Consider the following 20,411-nt stretch of genomic DNA (forward strand, 5'->3'; position numbering starts at 1 on the left):
TTAAGTTATTAGCAAGTTTTCTGAATGGAAGCTGAAAAATGTAAAGTTCTAATTGGTTTAACATTAGTCTCTTCTACTATTTCTAAGCTCTATTATTTATGAGTTTACTCACAGTCCGTAAACTGAAATTAAGTGCAGCTGAATCATACTGAAAGATATGTATTTGAATCATACTGAAAGATATTGTATTAAACTATGTATTTTCAATAAAAGCCGCAAATTTAAGAGACAATATCAATTTTTACCTCCCTAACGCACATTAAATGCAAAAGGAGCTCGCCATGATTCTTTCCTATACAAAAAAATTGAGTAGAGATGAGATAAGCTGCTGATTCTGACTATTTAGTGATTTTGGCATTTTATTGCAAAAAATTCGCAGTTTTAGCTAAACACAAAACATAGATTTAATTTCAAATTTGTCAAAGGAAATTCAAAAGTAAAACTGAAAATGACAGATATCCCTAGATAATATATTACTTCGAATATCAGATTTGCGAAGAAGGATTTCACGACAACCAGCAACATTTACCATGACTACCAACATAAAGCCTTTTTTAAATAACACACGAGACCAAATTGTACCATGGCTCCAAACAGTGCCATGGCCACATATTTTTCTTAACTTAGCTGCTTGAAGAGATATTTATATTTTTTGATAAATGTTTTGACTACGCCTATGGTGTATGCGGTGGTATCATATTAATTAATTACGAAAAAAAAACGTATTAAAATGTTAACTAAATGAAACAACTAACTATGAAACGTAACTCCTGGCCCTTTCTTATCGTTGCGGCTTTTACGCTTGAAAGCTGAACACATCACCATTGTAATAAACTTTATATAAAGTTGACTACTACGCACAACAAGCTATTAAAAATCGCTAAAATTGTCGCTGTTGACGAGCTGGTGACTCCAAAATTATGGCATCTAACAGCACAAATTCTGATCCAGGCCGTATATGGGCGTTTCGCGTTTTTGTATTCTTTAGTCATTGGCCAATTCGTTTACTTGATGTGACATCATACGTCTCTTTAATCAGGATATATAACATTATACTAAGATTCAAATTATATTTTATTTATTAGAACTTTAATTTGATAATAGTTTAGATATCTAATGACGTGCATGCCAACTTTTAGTGATTTCTCTCTAGGTTTTATTTAAGATTAAATCTTTATTTTCAGATTGATAGTATTTGGCGCAGGCAACCACGAACTCGACTTTATCGGTTGCTTGACCTACTGCCTGCTTCAACTCACCGCTGACATGAGGATCGCCTTAGAATTTGGCGGAGGTCACTCGGCCCCAAGAACCACCTGGCACGTGAATCCAGGTCAGGATTTAGAGGCTCGCGACGAATTGTTAAATGCCCATCAAGGTCGTAACTTAATGGCTACGGCTGCGGCAAGGGTCTGGGAAGAATTGTACGTTTGTAAGAAGCCCGCCATAGAGGAAGTGTTTAAAGTTACGTTACCGTCGCCTAACGCGAATGCCAAAGCACCGGATTTGACGGTAGTTCGAGAGCAAGTTTACGATGCCGCTTTGAAGTTATGGTTAAATTATATTGATGCGGAAAGGAAAGCAGTGTATAGGGTGAGTACAAGTATATAAACGTATACATTTCACCTTTATTGTCAAAGCTGCTTCTCTTGCGATTGTGGTTATGTTTTTATCTCTAGATAAAACTCAAGGTCGTGGTAAGTATCTGGTATAGTCAGACTATACTTGTATTTACTGAGAGTGGGTCACTGGTCAACTGCGGCCGCAAGGATCTATTGTGTCTCAGTTCTACAAACTTTAAAATTTGCACTTGAGACTCAACCTTTTAATATAGGTTGATATATCCGAGGATGATGTCACCAAGGTTTGATAAGTCTGAGTTGTCTAAACAACTCAAACTTGGTCCTGCTTTCAGTTTGGAAAGCACACATAACGTGCTTCATAGTTTCGTCATTTTCCATACAGAGTCGGCCATCGATATCTTGCAATAAGGTATTTTTCGCGACCATACGTATCTTACTGGGTATGTGTATGGCAGGTTATGTGGATTTTCTGCTACTTAAGCTCCTAAATTGTTTATCGTCTATGCTTAATTCAAATTATTGAAGATTTTTTTGATTTTGTGTTTACAATAAAAATGTTTCCAAAAAATCCTATATGCGTATTTCGCCATTGCAGAAAAATCTACAAAATAAAATAGTTATTTTTTGTAAACACTTCTGCGTTAATCCAAACGGAATATACTTGTCAGAAGTTAGGTTTACAGATATACAATTGCCTAACGAACAAAAAATGCTTAACGTTTCGGAAAGTTTATCTCTTTCCGTCGTCGGAAGCAAAAAAATACAAAGAATAGAGAAAAAAACTATTTAAATATTTAAATTCAACTTTAGTTTCGAGAACACTTTAGTTTTTTAAAACAGATACGTCTACAAAAACCGTTGACGTTCTGTTGTTGTTCTTAATAAAAATGTTAGATTTATTATTTGCTTCCTCATTATGTTGTACTAGACCTAGTTTATTATAATATTTACCAAATTAAATTTATCCAGCATTTCGTTTAACATAGATACTCATTACTGCCGATAGTTATGTCCCGATATGTCATTTGCCATTTAATTCACAAAAACTAACTTCACAAATATTTTCCTCACATTTTTTTTCTCACAGAAACATATTTATGATATACACTATATACCCAACTAAGAAAAGCATGTCGCGAAAAATCGGTTAATGAATATAAAAATATTATATCCCTTTCACTCTTTTTTATTCAATATTTGATTGAGATGATCATCTGTCGTATGATTGTGACAGTTAATTATTTTAGTTAAAAGCTTCATTCAGAACCTCGCAATTAATGGAATAAATTAGTGGTTTCAATTACACTTTAGTTTACGATCGTTCACAGTGTCTAAAAAACACAATTAAAATTAATAGAATATCCAAGCCACAGCTTGCGGTAGTCAGTTGTATCCATAGAGAAAGCCAAATATTTAGCTTATACAACAATATACTTTTGATTTCTAACCACAATTTCTCTTGACGGATGATAATCAAAGGTCAAAATATCATTTCCCGCAAATTTTGAATATAGTGATATACATAATTAGTAAAAAAGTCGAAAGTTTGTTAACTTTTTCTACTAATTGAAAATGACTACCACTAATTTAAACGTTCTGAATGCTTACATTGAAATTAAAGGAACAAACTTCTTCGCTAATTGAAACCACTAATTTATTCCACTAATTGCGAGGTTCTGAATGAAGCTAAAAACTAAATTGTTTTTTTTTATCAATTTTTGGATGTCTTGTCGAAATTTTTACTTTTCTCGCTGGGAATTTTTTACAGAAATTGTGGATATTTTTGATACCTCTTTACTACTGACTTATAAAACTGGTCCTGATACTAAGCATTAGATTCATAGTTCATATCTGCTGTGGCCCTCTTCTGATTCTTAGGATATATTCTCCAGTCTTATCCTTTTTACAAAGTCTAGTAACTTGAAAACTGAGCCCTCCATATTATAGCTCTTTGTCAATGACCTACCATTGCCTAGTACAAAGAACCGCAGAGAACCAGGCTGAACCAGGCTGTCGCACCGACAATAAATGTGTTCTGTCGTTTCTTTTTCAGATTAAGAAAATCTGTGCATGGTTTTGTCTGTCCTATTAAGCTTATAATGCCCTGTTAGACCTACTACAGCTTTGACTGTCTTTCTGTCTTTGCTTATCAAGTCTGCCGTGAATGTTGGCACATGTTCTACTATGAACTTTTTCGTCCATCTCTGCCCTGGTAAATTTCTCCATCATTCTAGAGATTTGTTGGTTCCCCACCGTTTTGTGGCCATTCCTGTGACTGCTTTTTTTAACGCAGCACAGGGGTCCTGGACCTATGAATGGCATTGATGAGCCTTGTTTGGAAATTTCATCTGCCTTTTATTTACCCTTATGACCTTCGTACCCTGGAACGACGTAACATTGCTACGCCTACCCAATGTGTTGATACTAGGTATATGTGAATTGCAGGTTCCATGGGAGTTGCATAATCAACTTCAATCAAAAATCCATAAAGTGACTGGCGGTTTGACGCGACTGGCCAGCAGGACAAAAGTCCGCAAGGAAGAGACCGCAAGGGTCAGGGTCAGAATGGGCCGTAAACGAGCCATTGCCTGGATGCTTAGTCATATTGGCATAATTCGTGATTTAGTTGAAATGAGGCGACAGCAACATCAAAATACTACCAACCATACTCAAAGGTAGATATTTTAATTTTATATAAAAGTATTTTTTTCAAACGTCACAAAAGTATTAATATTTAATTGTGTAATTTTAACGCCTAGGCATAAAAGTAAAACACTTTTACGCCTAAGCAGCGCCTACCTAACCAAAGCATACCTAAGCAACGCCTAAGCGCCTTTCGTACTTTTACGAAAATATATTATTAACCTGACATAAAGTGTCAAATTCAACTTGTCAGCGTAACCATAGTTTCTTGATAATCACATAATTACATACAAGGTATGACTTTTAAATATCTTTTTATATTATTTGGAACGTTTGAAATTGTTTAAAAAATTATTTGTGGCGTCTGAAAAAAAATAGCATGTTCTATTCGGAATAAAAATTACTTTTTGTGTCTTGCATACATATGTTTTGCATACGTTGTACATGATCTGGCGCTGCTATAGCGGTTGCTAAGAACAAGAACAGAAATAATTTTCTCTTGTCAAAGTCAGAATATTCAAAAATTATAAAATCTCTCAAAATTTAAACTGCCCTCATTGAAAAAATACCGAAAAGCGTTTAAAGCGTCCATTTTCATTCAAAGTAATTATTTCTATCTTGTGAGTTTAATTTAAATTTTATTCACTCAAACTCGTAATAATTGTGAAAAAGTAGCATGAAAAACTTAAAAAGCTGTGTGAACTGTGAACTGCTAGTAGATCCTGGCATAACGTCGGTTTCCAATGTTTCAAAGGTATTTCATACATGTCCTTATATAAAATAAAGTTTCTTATGTGCAACATACTGTATTTTATTTAAAAAATTAAAAGCAAATAATAAATTTGAATGAAGAATATTTGGCGACATAATTCCGGAAAAAGCCAAACCGCTTCGAAATTATCAAAAGCTTTGGAGAGCGACCGTTGTAAGAATAGCGCCAAATAGTATTTATGTATTTACATATTGACCTTATGGGCACTTTACAATCTAAACTTGTGATTTTTACTCCTAATAAAACAATATACTATTCTTAATATATATTTTTTTATCTAGATATGTGCATCAGGAGTGGTTACAAACCGAGAACGAATTAACTAGAGAACGAGGTTTATGGGGACCTCCGGAGCCCTGCGACTTGGATAAATGGATGTTAGACATGACTGAAGGTCCTCATAGAATGCGAAAGAAAACCATGAGAAACGACTTGTTTTATTTGCATTATCCGTACAGACCCGATCACGAGAAAGGACTTTTAAAATACAAAGTGGCAACCAGCTATCACAGCAAAGAGTACTTCCAAGTCCTTCAATTGAGACAACACAACAGCGTCAGCGGATTTACCCTTGAACCTCCCGAAAGAACGGATAGTATTTCCGAAGAACCTTCACCTCTACCTTACGCTTCCATACCTCCTTTAGCAAGACTGACCTCGGATATCGAGGACCAACAAGAAGAGAACGACGGAGACGAAGAACAACCGTCCGCGCAGCCCGACAATCAAACTTTGCTGCGGTTGCTTCAGCATAACGAAAAAATTACGTATATGTTTCGGGTGGCTAGAATTCAAGGGCTGGACACGACAGAAGGACTGTTGCTTTTCGGACAGGAACATTGCTACATCGTTGACGGATTTACCTTGCTTAAGAATAGAGAAATTCGAGATATTGACAGTGTGCCGCATAATGCTAATGAATATGAACCGATATTACCGAATCCTGGTTCGCCAAGAAGGTCTAGGGCTATGAGACAATGCTCCAAGTTTTCTTATGACGATATACGAGAGGTTCATAAAAGAAGGTAACTTTAAAATTATATAAAAAATGTCTATACCTAAGTGGCGGTTTGATCTCTCCAAAAAAAATTCTATATTGGTACTTCGCCACTGCAAGAAAATCTACAAAATAAAATAGTTATTTTTTGTAAACAGTGCTGCGTTTATCAGTAAATTTAACTACTTGTCAGCAGTTAAGTTTACTGATAAACAAATTTGCCTAACAAACAAAAAAATGCTTAACGTTTCGGAAAGTTTATCTCTTTCCGTCGTCGGAAGCAAAAAATACAACGAATGTAGAAAAAAACTATTTAAAATATTTAAATGCAACTATTCGAGAACACTTTACTTTTTTTTAGTTTTTTTAAAACAGATATGTACGTATACAAAAACCGTTGACGTTCTGTTAAAATGATATTATATTAAGTTAAACTTCAGAATTAACAATTATTACCTGATAACAATTACTTAATAAGGTAAAACCAAAAAGCCTCAAACTTTCTGTATGATTATTTTAAATTTGTTTTTAATTTTTACGTATATTATGTTTATTTATGTTAGGTTCTTTAAAATCAAAGAAGCGATTGCCATACATTACTAACATCTACAGATGTATGAGCAGTACACTTATTTTTATGATTGTATTAAAAAAGCCTCTTTTATTTTTCTTTTAGACGCTATCGTTTCTTTCATTGTCATTTTGGCGACGGACGACGACGGAAAGAGATAAACTTTCCGAAACGTTAAGCATTTTTTGTTTGTTAGGCAAATTTGTTTATCAGTAAACTTAACAGCTGACAAGTAGTTTCCGTTGGATTAACGCAGCAGTGTTTACAAAAAATAACTATTTCATTTTGTAGATTTTCTTGCAGTGCCGAAATACCCATATAGGATTTTTTTGGAGAGTAAAATTATAGTTTGACATAGTATTAAAACTCTTTTCTAGGTACTTACTCCAACCGATGGCATTGGAAGTATTCTCCAGGGACGGACGGAATTATTTGCTTGCATTTCCAAGAAAACAGAGGAACAAAGTGTACCAAAGATTTATGGCGACAGCAACTGGAATTGCTGACAGTGCCCAGCAATCTGTAGCGGGTCAGAAACGAACGGCCAATGTCGAACAAGCTACCAGTTTGCTCAGTAATCTTATTGGCGAAACCAGCGTTACTCAAAGGTATGTTACTATCAGAACCACAGATTATAATAATAATAATAGCTCCCGTCTATAGCGTTTAACGCCTTGGGAGTAGCAAGGTACAGCTTGCCATACTAGAGCCGTTCGGTATACAAGGAAGGTAATGTGGCTAGCACTACCCTTCAACCGCCTATTATTACCTCAGGATTGTGAATCCCAAGTACTCATTTAAGGCTGAGTCGACCTAGGTACCCAAACTATTTTTATTTTTATTTTAATAAAAATAGTCGGCTGATGCAATGCCGGGTGTGGGATTCGAACCCACTACCTTCAGATTGGTAGACGAGAGCCTGTACCTCTACGCCACCGGGCACCCTTACCACAGATTATACAGATTATAAACTTATCGTCAAAAGCATTGTTTTTCGTGGTTCCAATTTTTGGAGTCGCGCACTAGTTAGGTTACTAGTTTGCGCACATAGCACGTCCACTTATGGCCTCTAAAATTGTGCACAGCGCCTGACCGGCCCAGTTATTACGCTGTTTAAACGCCAGTTTATTTTTGCGCACTGGAAATAGACTTCGATTGCTTAGAAAATTACATAGTTTTAGAATTTTTTAAATTACTTAGTTTGTTCGAATTGTTAATCAAAAACTGTTAAAATTATTGACATTGAAGTTTAACGATGAATATCTTTTAAACGGTTAATTTGATCGACTAATCATAAAAAAACATTTTTGTAAAGCAGTGAATTTACTACAAAACCATAAGTTATTGCGCGTATCATAATGATTTTTTGTTAACAAGTTACAAAAATTCATAAGAAAAAAGAAGACTGCCTTAAAATAATCCAACTTCAACCTTTAATAATGTTCCAACAGTGAGGTTTACAAAAAAATTGTAAGGTACATTTTTTGTAGAGAATTCAATTTCCTACAAATATATTAGACGAGATATTTTTTCCAAATAGTAGATACCGAGATAATCGATCTTTCTTTCTAATAATAAGGAAAAAATAGGTAACTGAAAGGCGGAGGACCTTCCTATTAAAATTAAGAGCTCATACAGAATTTTTTTGAGGTGTCTACCAACCTTTTTTTTCAGAGTGTAAAGTGAAAAAAAAATAGTCGATTTTTTTGACCCACCCTAATAATTGGTTAATAATTTATCGAAAAATCAATGTGCAACATTTCTGATGCATTACTTTCTTATTTTCCGTTTTCAGATGGGTTAGGGGAGAAATCTCAAATTTCCAGTATTTGATGTACTTGAACACCTTAGCCGGCCGATCCTATAACGACCTCATGCAATATCCAGTTTTCCCATGGATTTTAGCAGACTACGATTCCGAGGAACTGGATTTAACTGATCCGTCAACGTTTCGCGATTTCACGAAACCAATGGGAGCGCAAAGTCCGGAAAGATTGGAGCAGTTCAAAAAGCGCTATAAAGTAGGATTTTTAATTTATTTTATTTAGAACTTTAACAAATTGACTGTTTTTTCAATTTTTGGTTTACCCGTATTTACCTTTTTTTCCCCATCAGAACTAGCGGAAAAAAATCAAATATGAAAGCAACTTTTCAATCAAATTAAAACAGCATTTTAAAATATTTCCTTATTGATCCCTTCCTAGTGAAAATAGTGCATTTCTGTATTCAAGGATTGGGCAATAACCAGTAATATTTTATAGCTGGATAAGCTTGGTTGGCTTTTGCTTTTATTTCTTATTGAAAGTAACAGATTTTCGACAACAGAGTTTCTGCCAAGGTTGAAGAAACTGGAATATTAGCGCAATTTAACTTTGACCTTTTTAGAGTTAGAATTAACGAATTCCTCAATATCAATAGCATTCGTGTTTGAAATTTTTATTTTGAATTTTAAGATGTATTGAATTAGTTATAGTTTTTCCGAAGTCAATTGGGAATAGGATGGAACTCTTAATTTGGGGCATCGTTTGTACAAACGAATTAAGAGTCCCAGTATTTCCAATTGTCTTCGGAAATACTATACACTATTGTCTTTATTATAGCGGATTAGGTTCTATTTGTGATACGTAACTTTTAGAATCGGATTGTTTACAAACAGGATTATGTCATTATTGAAGGACATCGACACTTGATACTTAAAGCTATGCTCTGATTTGTTACTCACAACAATCCTACTTTTTAAAGCAAAATCTGTTATAAACTGGTTTGAATTTTTGCAACTAACTGCTCTCTAGCAACTTTTATTGATTGAAATGCTGCGATTAAAAATTATACCAAATTTTTTTTTGGCGCAGTTTAACTAATATATTAGGGATTTGTTGAAAACGATAATAAAAATTATGAATATTCTAATAGTATTATAGAATAAAGCTTGATTTTCATGATATCTGACGATACGATGATACAATATTAATTTTATTTGTTGAATTTAGAGATTGGTTATAAAATTACGCAGTTTTTAAATGTATTGCATTTTCATGCCTTCGTTCATCGGTGCGATTTGCTTGTGATTGGTGCCATTTTATATTTTCATTTCCATAACGATTTCGATGTTTTACTTATAGGCAACGTTTTCGAGAGAGAATTTTAAGAAAGCTGGATCTTTAATATATCTTTTCCTATGCTCTCCTGAACAGAGTGCGGACCATCTGGCTGCCGCGCCGGTAGACGTTACGTTCACTACTGCGCATCATATCTGTATTCAACATCTGTTCACTTCTGCACAACACAAATTCGCCCTGTATTTCAGGAACTAAGGAGGTTAGAATAAACCGATGTGTAGTATATTTAGTTTTATAAAAAAGTAGGAAAGTAATGTGAAAATCGAATCATTGTATCTCTATTCATAAACGAGAAATTCCATAAAACACACGAAAATGTGATACCCTGTACAGATGTTATGCGCAGTAGTCTACCGGCATGCGGCAGCCAGACGGTTTGCACTTTGGTCAGGAGAGAATAACAATAGATATATTAAAGAATCAGCTTTCTTAAAATTCTCGTTTTCCCGACTCTTGTACTATTATATTTTCATTAAAGTTAGATTAAATTTGTCAAAAAAGTGTTAAAACGTCCGTTATTGTACTATCTTTAACAGTTGACGGGCTGGAGTAAAAAAAAATATGGATGAAAAGTGGCGCGAAAACGCTATGGCCAATCAGAACGCTGTCGGATCATCGTATCAACGGATAACGAACGCATGAAAATGAAGCTTAAATATTATAAGTCTGTTGCAATCGTAATAAGATTTCGAAATTAAGGCTTCGGCCTCTAACATTTTCCGAGCACTGGCAAATTTGACTTCTGGCTTCTAGCATAGTGTATATATTTTTTAATGATTACCGAAATTGCCGGTCTTTGAAAATGATTTACCGGTAATATTTTACCGCGTTTTTAGTTCATTTTAACCGGTAAACAATAAACCGTCAATGCAATCTCTATTTAGCACGTATAATTTACTTTTAGGAATGGGATGACCCGCATGGTGAAACTCCTCCATACCATTATGGCACTCATTACTCAAGCGCTATGATAGTATGTTCTTATTTAGTGCGCTTGGAACCTTTTACTCAGCATTTCCTGCGACTACAGGGAGGCCATTTTGATTTAGCCGATCGAATGTTTCATTCCGTTAAAGAAGGCTGGCTTTCCGCTTCGAAACACAACATGGCCGACGTGAAAGAACTTATACCGGAATTCTTCTATTTACCTGAATTTTTAGAGAATTCTAACCAGTTCGATTTGGGCGTAAAACAAAATGGCATAGGTAAGATCGATGTCCAATTTTACCAATTTTACCGTGCTGGCAACTGTTAACGATGGGTCGTCCTCTGCCGGAAACACTGCGACCTGTGAGGCCAACTGTTACTTTTGGGTTGGCATTTACATGTGTGGAAGTAAATCGCATAGGGATCTTATTAAGTCGGAGTGAGATAAATGCGACGGTGTGCTGTTGCGGCGCGGCGTTGCCGGTACGCCTTTCCCTATCAAGTAAAGTAAAATCACGATCGCAAACCGCTTATTTTTAAAAGACTTTTTTTCAAGAGATAAAATCATTAGACATGTCCCTGCGCATCTGAAATGGAATTATAAGGATATCGTTAGGGTGTCATTTTTTTATAACGAGAAAACGTCAGTAATCGCGCGATAATTTAAAAACTCAACTTTTTAACACATAACAGACCATAACTCAAGAACCACTTTAGATATTGAAATTTTTTTTTTATTTTCAAGATCGGATATTTTACAATATGTTTACATAAAAAAAATACGATAAGGCTGTTTTTTCCATTCAAAAATTGTATACAATCCATCCATTTACTTTTAGAGCACAGCAATTTTCAGCAATCGTGTAATTTTTTTATTGATATAGATTTTCACATACTGTCTACAAAGAAAATACAGCAGAAATATTAACATAGTTCTTGAAAAAAAACTATTTAAAAAATTTAAACTATTATTTCTAATAGATTTCGAGATATCGATTTTTGAATTCAGAGTTCTAATAGCGCGACCACTATCGAACACCCACTCAATTCCACTTATTTTTACCAAAAATGCAAGTGTTTCTAGCTTGCACTTAAAAAAATTCAAACTAGAGAGAAAATTACAACGACTCGTTAATAAATAAACAAATTAAGTATCACGAGACGTAATTAAATCGTGAAGCTGAACACATGACGTACACCTTTCCCTAGAACTTTAAGTACTGACAGAGGTATTGATATTGATTGGGTCGACCGGTCAACTGCGACAAATCTGCTTATCCCCTTCCACGCCTCTTAGCGATGTGCACAGTTTCTCGGTTTATTTCATACGTTTGGCAACGTGTTTACTGTCCTCTCTTTGTTCAGTACATTATAAACGCATTGTACTCTTCTTACATACGGAAATCTCGACCCAAGACTAACCTTTGCCAGCCCTTAGTAGATGTCTAAGTTAAATGTTTATGACGTAACGAAGTTGAAATCTAAGATATAAATACAGCGCAGCCTCTTTAATCGGACCAGCTGATTGTAAAACAGCCTCTACACCGTCCCGAAATGTTTTACGAAATATTTCCAGAAATTTCGCAAAACATTTCTGGAAATACTTTCAGAAGTAAACTCAAATATAAGCCCGTGTTATAAAAATTAGTTCCCATGTTTCCTGAAATAGATCGAGTAATTGGTTGTTTGTTTTTTATTGTTAACCCGGATTAACAATAAAAAACAAACAACCAATTACGGCGCGTCTCGATCTATTTCAGGAAACGTGGGAACTAATTTTGGTAACAAGGGCTTATATTTATCGTACTATTTTGTGAAATAACACGAAGCAATCAAGGTCAAACCTTGTGGTGGCTTCAGAAAAATAAGTAAACACGGTGTATGAATAAATATTATTAATTTGTAATGGAGTGTAATGTAATACCACTATATCAAACTAATATGAAAAATCAAAAACAGTGCATTTAGAAAACAGTTACCGATGGTAAATTAAATTGCCTATTCCTCTAAGGTTACACAAGAATATTTAGTTTTAATCAATGTCTGGCATTATTGAATACAATATAGTAAAAAATATATTTCCAAAACTTAAAATCGTAAAACTGCAGGGCAATTTGCAGTGACTCATTGTTCTGGCGGTCCGCCTTTTATAAGTTGCCACGGCATTTTTAAAAAATCGTCTAATTATTTCTTATTTTTGAATGCATCAAAACATGTTATTATTATATATAAAAGTATCTTTTATTGACATCTGGTCAATCAATAATTTTCCCAATCAGCTCGATATATTGATGATGATCAGTATTACTAATCAAGCAATACTACTGTTATATTAATCAATTAAGGCCGCGTAAACAAACATAACATTATTTATATACTAATTCATTATAATAAAAACATATTCTAATTATATTCCTGCAGATTGAGTGAAAAGTTTTGTTTTTAAATATCTACTCTACATATTATTAAACGCGTGTTCAAATATTAATTTTGTGGAATATATATCAACATAAAACGAGATGTAGTTAACGAAATATTATCGTACCAACAGCTATTTTAGAAACGTCTAGGCTTACTTATTTCACTGAGATTAATGGAAAGAAATCCCTTTACCTCGGGTACAGATACCGCTAGGTTTTGGAAATAGCTCAAAACGAAACAAAATTGAACGAGACAACAGCGAATACATTCACTATGCATATTGTATAATAAAAAAATATATAATGGTATTTAAGATAATTACAAAAGACCAATTTTTTAAAAGTTTTAACATCCTGTAACTTTAAAACTATGCCTTTCCGCACTCATGCTTATAGGAACTTTTTTATGAAGTCATGGCCAACTATGGTTTCCATTTACAAAAAAAAAACATGTTTGTTTCATATGTCAAAAATAACACGCTTAAGAAAAACACGGAGAACACAGTCTCATAAAGGATGTGATTTGGAATTATCTACAACTTTTATCAGATAACATTTTCTCTAAAATAGATTTTAATGGAATTAGGGAGTATTTTTAAAATTGTCGAAATTTGTTTTTTTTTAAATATCTAGTAAGCCATAAACTTTTTCGAAAATCCAAAAGGCGCATATGTTTTACCTCACAAAACTGCAATTCTTTCCGCATTTGACCGATTCTCTAAATACCGTAGTTTCTGAGATACCCATGGAGAACATCTTAGAAAACTCACCCTGTATATATTATATGAAAATAAATCTTGTTTTTACGTGAGGAATCTCCCCACGAGAGATGACACTAGTTTTTTTAAACACCCTGTATAGCATACAAATCCATTTTTTTATTACTAGAAAAAAAAACTAGAAACAGATCATAGGTTACAGTTTTGATTGTGTTTAATTAGAGTGATATATACAGACCGTACAGACCGGACCACCGTAGTAGTAACATAGGCAGAACCGGACGAATTAGCGTATACCCGTCCGCCGGATAAAAAGCAGGCGAAAAAATGCGATAAAATAAAAATAGGTAGATATGTGATAAGAATGTTTCAGAATTTGTATTTATTCGTGTTTTAATAGTCTAAACGAATACATAGATTCTCGCGACAGTTCTCGTGTAAAATTTATTTTTTAAGTAAAATAATGGATGTTTACGAAATTCGTGAGAAAATTCAAATTGTAAAATGGTATTTCCAAAATAGGTCTTATATATAGGAATATACAAACAATTTTTCCACAAACTTTTGTAAACAGGCCAATTCCATCTTTACCTACTGTATCAAGAGTTATTAATAATTTTGAAACACATGGGTGCGTGTTCCCACAAAAACACAAAAAGCCTGATGTGTTGATTAATGAAGAACAGGAGTTAAAGCAAATGTTCATTTGTGCTACCGCGGATCAAAATCCCACGTTTTCAAGTAATCAAATTGCTGAGGTGGTTGTCCTGCCCACAATGCCCGTATTGTTCAAGAATATTTGAACAATACTTTTCCCAACCGTTTAATTAGTGGATATGGAACTATTTTGTGGCCCGCTAGATCACCAGATCTTTCTCCCAATGACTTATTTTTGTGGGGTTATGTAAAATCCAAAGTGTATGGTCATAATAGGGCTAATAACCTTCAAGTAAAAATACGAGAGGATTTCCAAACTATTAGCCCTAATATGTTAGCCAATGTCAGACTGGGATTTTACGACCGCCTAGGCTTCTGTCTAGCACAGGAAGATGGTCTTTTTGAACACTTGTTATAACTTTTTCTTATTTAGAGTAATATTTTAGTTTTTTTTTGGGTTTAGAGAATTTATTTATTTTTAGTTTTGGCTTGTAAACACACTCAAATAATAAATATTTAAGTATTTTCATTTTAAATGTTACCTTAAGTGAAGGTAAACACTTAAAATGAAAATAATAAATACTCGGCACTCCTCGCGTCGTATTCCTAGTCTGTCACGACCGACCCGTCCAAGCACAACTGCAACTGCGTACTGTCTGACCAGCCGACTAGCCGGCAATCTCGAGTACGGACGCAAAACGGGTAAACGTAAATTCGTCCAGCAACTTGCTATGTTACTAGTAGCCTGGTCTTCTCTGTATAAGTTCTGTCTTAAAAATTACATCTAAAAAAATACAGATAATGTACTTTTGTCAGTCTATATTTCACTTGAATTACACCATAGTGGAAGTTTGTTATATTATTACGGTTTTTAGGACTGGGTGATGTCATATTACCACCATGGGCAAAACAAGACACTAGAGAGTTTATTAGAGCTCACAGGATGGCATTGGAATGCGATTATGTATCGCAAAACTTGCATCATTGGATTGATCTTATTTTTGGATACAAACAGCATAGTCAACCTGCCGTGGAGGCTGTAAATGTTTTTCATCATTTGTTTTACGAAGGAAACGTAGATATTTATAATATCGACGATCCGTTAAAGAAGGTATGTTACTGTTTAAAATACATTTACATCATTTACTTATGTAACTACTATGTAATTATTTTTTTAGAACGCAACCATTGGGTTTATTAACAATTTTGGTCAGATTCCTAAGCAGCTGTTTAAGAAACCCCATCCGTCTAAGAGAATGGGTGGCAATAATAGAACTTCAGTTATAGATACGGGATCGTTGGTGCAGGCTTTTACTTTACCACAACCTGAAAAACTGTTTTTCCATCACCTCGACAATCTTAGACCTTCTTTACAACCAATAAAAGGTACAGTGTAAATATTTTTATTAAATATATTATTGGCGTAGAAGTAAACCCATGGAGATTTAAATGTTATTACATTAGTTGATTATACGAAAATGGAAATATATAGAAACAAAATATGTTATGTGGGAAGGCAATGTGCACAATTTAAAATTATTTTGAAATGTACAGGGTATGTCAGAAGTCAGAACTAAGACCCACACCAAAGTTTGGTATTTTATTTAATATTTGGATCTTTGGACACAAAATAAAGCATTCATTATATAAGGGTTAAATATATGTTTACAAGCTTTGGTTTTTGAGATATTTAAATATGCATGCTATAATAAAAAAGATTGTCAACACCCTGTACATTGCTTTTCAGAATTAATTCTTGTGCGGGGCTTTTAAGCCAAAAAAATAAACTTTACTGAAAAATTTGATTGCTTCTGATGTATACAGGGGTATCAAAAACTGCTGGTCTATTTTAAATATTTATTTTAACACCTTGTATTTTTTTAAATAAATCGAAGCATATCTTAATGCTCTTTCAAACTATATTAGGGTTACTTATACCTATCTAACTCAGATTTTGAATAATGAGCATTTTTTCAATAAAATGGCAACCAAGAGGGCTAATAATGTCGTCATGGCAAGTTTTTAGTGACAGTTAGAAGGTATTTTCAAAATCCACCAAATCAACGATTTTAAACATATTTAACCCTTTTAATAAATGCCCTTTTGGGCTCAAGAATCCAAAAATTAAATAAAATACCGGGTGTTCCATAAGAAAAAAATAACTTTGGTATGGATCTTAGTACTGAAACACCCTGTATATTTCAAAATAATTTTAAATTGTGCACACTGCCTCCTCGCATATACTCATAAAATATCATATACCCATCTACATCTTTCCGTTTTCGTATAATCAACCGAGGCGAATGAAGTGCGCCACCCTGTATTATGATGTAATTAGATATTAGTTTAGTGATGGGTTGTTATTTAACTATCTGTTATTTTATAACTATTATTTAGAAATAACATAACGGCAACCGTTACTACTTTTAAAAAATAACAGATATAAAATAACGACACGCAGAGATCGATTGTTCGTGAAACGAAGTCGGCGCTCTGCACCGCCACGAAATTCGATGTTGCTCGAAGCAATTCCAAAAAACAACTAGTATGGATGGAAAACATGTTATTTCGACAACCCTCGATACAGGCGGCGAGATACAATGGACAACGGAGTGGGGTATGCGCTACGGCGCGGCGCGGCGCGGCGTGTTGGGCTTATAACAGCTTAACGTATATTTTATTTTGTTGTTTTACATATTTTAAGATTTTTAAAAAATATATACAGGGTGTTTCATAAAATATGACCATTGAGTAATCATGATTCTGCTTAAACTGCTTGACGTTTAAAGTTGATTTTTGGCAAACGGATTGACTGTGAGGTGTAACTTTGTGGTGTAGAGGTTCGATAAGGAGGGGTTTCTCGAATCTCAAATTCCAAGAGGGTGAAAACACCTTCAAATATTACAATATTTGTTATTTAAAAAACGGTTAGTCTTTTGAGAAAACGCTTGGACACGCATAATTTATTTTGTTTTTTTTACATAAATTGATTTTTTTTAAAAAATCATACAGGGTGTTCCAAAAAGTTGAGTAATTGATTAACCACGATTCTGCTTAAACTGCTCGACGTTTAAAGCTTATTTTTGGGAAACGTGAGAAAATTTTATCCGTTTGTATGTTAATGGAAATTTTTGCTTTGTTTTATCATCGCCATTACAAATTAATAATTCGACGCGAACGAAGTCGCGGGTACACGCTAGTTTAAGTGTAAGATTAATTCGAACTCTAGTGTGTAGTTGGTTTACTTATGAAGAATATACTACACATTTTCTTATATTGCTATTTTTTTACCGCATATGGTAAAATCATAACTAAGAGCTTCTCGCCCGTCGAGTGAGATGTACCCTGTACACTGCTACGCAATTCAGGATCTACGCGGATCGAGGGGCAGGGCGTAGGCACATCGGAATGTATAGGTATAGACAAGTGGCGGCATTTTGGCTTTTTTATATCGCAATTTGTAAACAGTGCTTATTTGTAAACAACCACCGTTTTTAGAGAGGTATTTTATATACATATATTTATATAATTTTTTTATTATATAATATAGATAACAATCGATATTTAGAAATGTTATGACACCCTGGAAATACTACCACCGAGCACGTCATTATTGCAACTTACAACTGCGTTAATACGCCTGGCGGTGACCGCCTCATACTCTTTCAGATATTTAGTAATAAAATAATGAAACCTGTTATTTTTAAGCTGTTATTTTAAGCTGTTTTTTTATAAATAACTATAACAGTTTCAACTGTTATCTAAAAATAACAGTTTTGCCCATCACTAGTGTAGTTTAATTTAAACTATTTTAATTTTGATTAATTATAAATCTTATTGTTTTCAGAAGTAAAAGGTCCAGTAGGTCAAATATTACAGGTGGAGAAGTCCGTGTTGGCTGTTGAACAAAACAAAGTCCTTATGCCGCCTTCGTTTAACAAATACGTAGCGTGGGGCTTCGCGGACCATTCCATTAGGATAGGCAATTACGACAGCGATAAGGCGGTATTTGTTTCCGAAAACGTCGAGCAGAATAACGGAGAGATTTTGGCCTGTGTCTGTCCCTCACCCAAGTTGATTGTCACAGCAGGAACCAGCTCGGTAAGTTATTACAACTTTAATGTTACTGTTAGTTGAGGGTTGGAACCTTTGGTGTCACAACAGCAAAATAAAACACTAGTTCACCTCAATACACCAAAACACTTTACTTTTGCACTGGGCGCGCGTTTTTATAACCATGTTAGCATGAGCAGCAGATGATTAAAACTAAAACTATGAAAAGAGCTTGTGCGCAGAGTGCAGTTCAAAGGAAAAGTGCAAAAGTAAAGTGTTTTGGTGCATTGAGGTGAATTAGTGTTTGATTTTGCTAACTTTAATGTGTAAATTAATGTTATAATAATAGCTCCCGGTATATAGCGTTTAACGCCTTGGGAGTAGCAAGGTACAGCTTGCTATACTAGAGCCGTTCGGTATACAAGGAAGGTACTGTGGCTAGCACTACGCTTCAACCGCCTATTATTACCTCAGGATTGTGAATCCCAAGTACTCATTCAAGGCTGAGTCAACCTAGGTACCCAAACTATTTTTATTTTAATAAAAATAGTCGGCTGATGAAATGCCGGGTGTGGGAATCGAACTCACACCTTGAGATTGGTAGACAGTCGAGGAGCTTGCCTCCGGCTGAAGAACCCGTGAGGTGGAAGCTGGAGGATCTGTCTCCATTTTCTCCACCTCTTTAACTTGGTCTCCCCTTAGATCTGATACCGGTGTTGTCCCGTATCTATAATAGAGGATATGTCCCTCTTTCTCTATTGCCTCCTTAGATTTGAGGTCAATTCCTATTGTGAGGACCTGACCATGACCCTCCTCCTTCGAGTTGATGACTCGCCAACTCGATGTCCTTACATTGAAGTTCTGACCCTGGATAAGGCTCAGCAGGTAGGTGGTGTCTTTCCCCTTGCTCCTCGACAGAAAGACCGTGATGGCCGCCCTTTTATTTAGTTTTTGGTTTAAGTGAATTGTGTTGATATATTTTAATCTTACCTTAAACTTAACTTTTTTTACTAGCAGACCTTGCACTCAAACGTTGTTCCTTTTAGAACTTCTTTAGTGCAAAGTGTACAATATAGCTTAATAGCCGTTGTAAAAAGCTCATCGCTCTTTATGTTCGTTAAGTGCTGTTAAGGAGGTGAGTTTTGTTGATGTAAATAATAACTGTTTATATATTTATAATTAATTATTTTTTTTCCTAAATGTTTTCATTAAAAGAAAATATGTAAAAGCGGGCAATGATGTGCCGTTCAAGCTTAATCACGTGACTAAAAGTTTATTTGATATGAACTTATCTCATTGCAGCAAATTGCAAAAATCTCATTTTTATTGGCAAAATGTGGAGATAGAGACACATATACAATATATCTAAAAAAGTCAAAGAGAAAAGTTGTTTAAAATCTTATTTAGATTTATTACATCTTATCTACTAAATTTCATAAATATACACGGGCTTCAAAAAATATCAATTTTCCATAATTTTTCTAAAAAAGAATAAAAAAAAAATTTAATCATAATAACGAGATAGGGTAGAGCGATTCTATTGAAAGTCATTTCTAATGCGGTAATTTTATTTATTACCCCCCTCCCCCCAATGATAAGTTACTTTTTAGACTGTTGCAAGCCTATAGAAAAAAAATTGTACGCATAACAAATGCAACATTATAGACTTTCTAAAAGGCCTTCTGGGTACTATGCCGCTGGAAGAAAATCTACAAAATAAAATAGTTATTTTAACACCGCTGTCGTCGGAAGCAAAAAACGCAAAGAACAAAGAAAAAACTATTTAAAATATCTAAATAGAACACTTCGGTTTTTTTCAACAGATACGTCTATTGTAGAATATAGAATGTTTAGGAGGGGAGTTAATCACCGCGACCTTAAAGATCTATTGTGTGTTCCCCTTTCTTGAGTTATAACGAGTTATAACTCATCATACAGTCTCAGGGCTTT

General features: G+C 34.4%; 1 protein-coding gene across 1 annotated transcript in view; it reads left to right on the forward strand.

Moving 5' to 3' along the window:
* The window catches only part of LOC115876921 (WD repeat and FYVE domain-containing protein 3), a 103,733-nt gene that overhangs the window by 75,277 nt on the left and 8,045 nt on the right, over positions 1-20,411 (forward strand). Inside the window, exons 26-34 of the mRNA XM_030892968.1 lie at positions 1,185-1,593; positions 4,029-4,258; positions 5,280-6,023; positions 6,944-7,174; positions 8,362-8,587; positions 10,590-10,890; positions 15,284-15,519; positions 15,587-15,794; positions 18,256-18,509. Of these exons, the coding sequence (XP_030748828.1) occupies positions 1,185-1,593; positions 4,029-4,258; positions 5,280-6,023; positions 6,944-7,174; positions 8,362-8,587; positions 10,590-10,890; positions 15,284-15,519; positions 15,587-15,794; positions 18,256-18,509 (2,839 nt within the window). The remainder of the gene's footprint in view (positions 1-1,184; positions 1,594-4,028; positions 4,259-5,279; positions 6,024-6,943; positions 7,175-8,361; positions 8,588-10,589; positions 10,891-15,283; positions 15,520-15,586; positions 15,795-18,255; positions 18,510-20,411) is intronic.

The sequence above is a fragment of the Sitophilus oryzae genome, unplaced genomic scaffold (assembly GCF_002938485.1).
Source record: "Sitophilus oryzae breed Bouriz unplaced genomic scaffold, Soryzae_2.0 scaffold_1440_pilon_pilon, whole genome shotgun sequence".
Classification (NCBI taxonomy): domain Eukaryota; kingdom Metazoa; phylum Arthropoda; class Insecta; order Coleoptera; family Curculionidae; genus Sitophilus; species Sitophilus oryzae.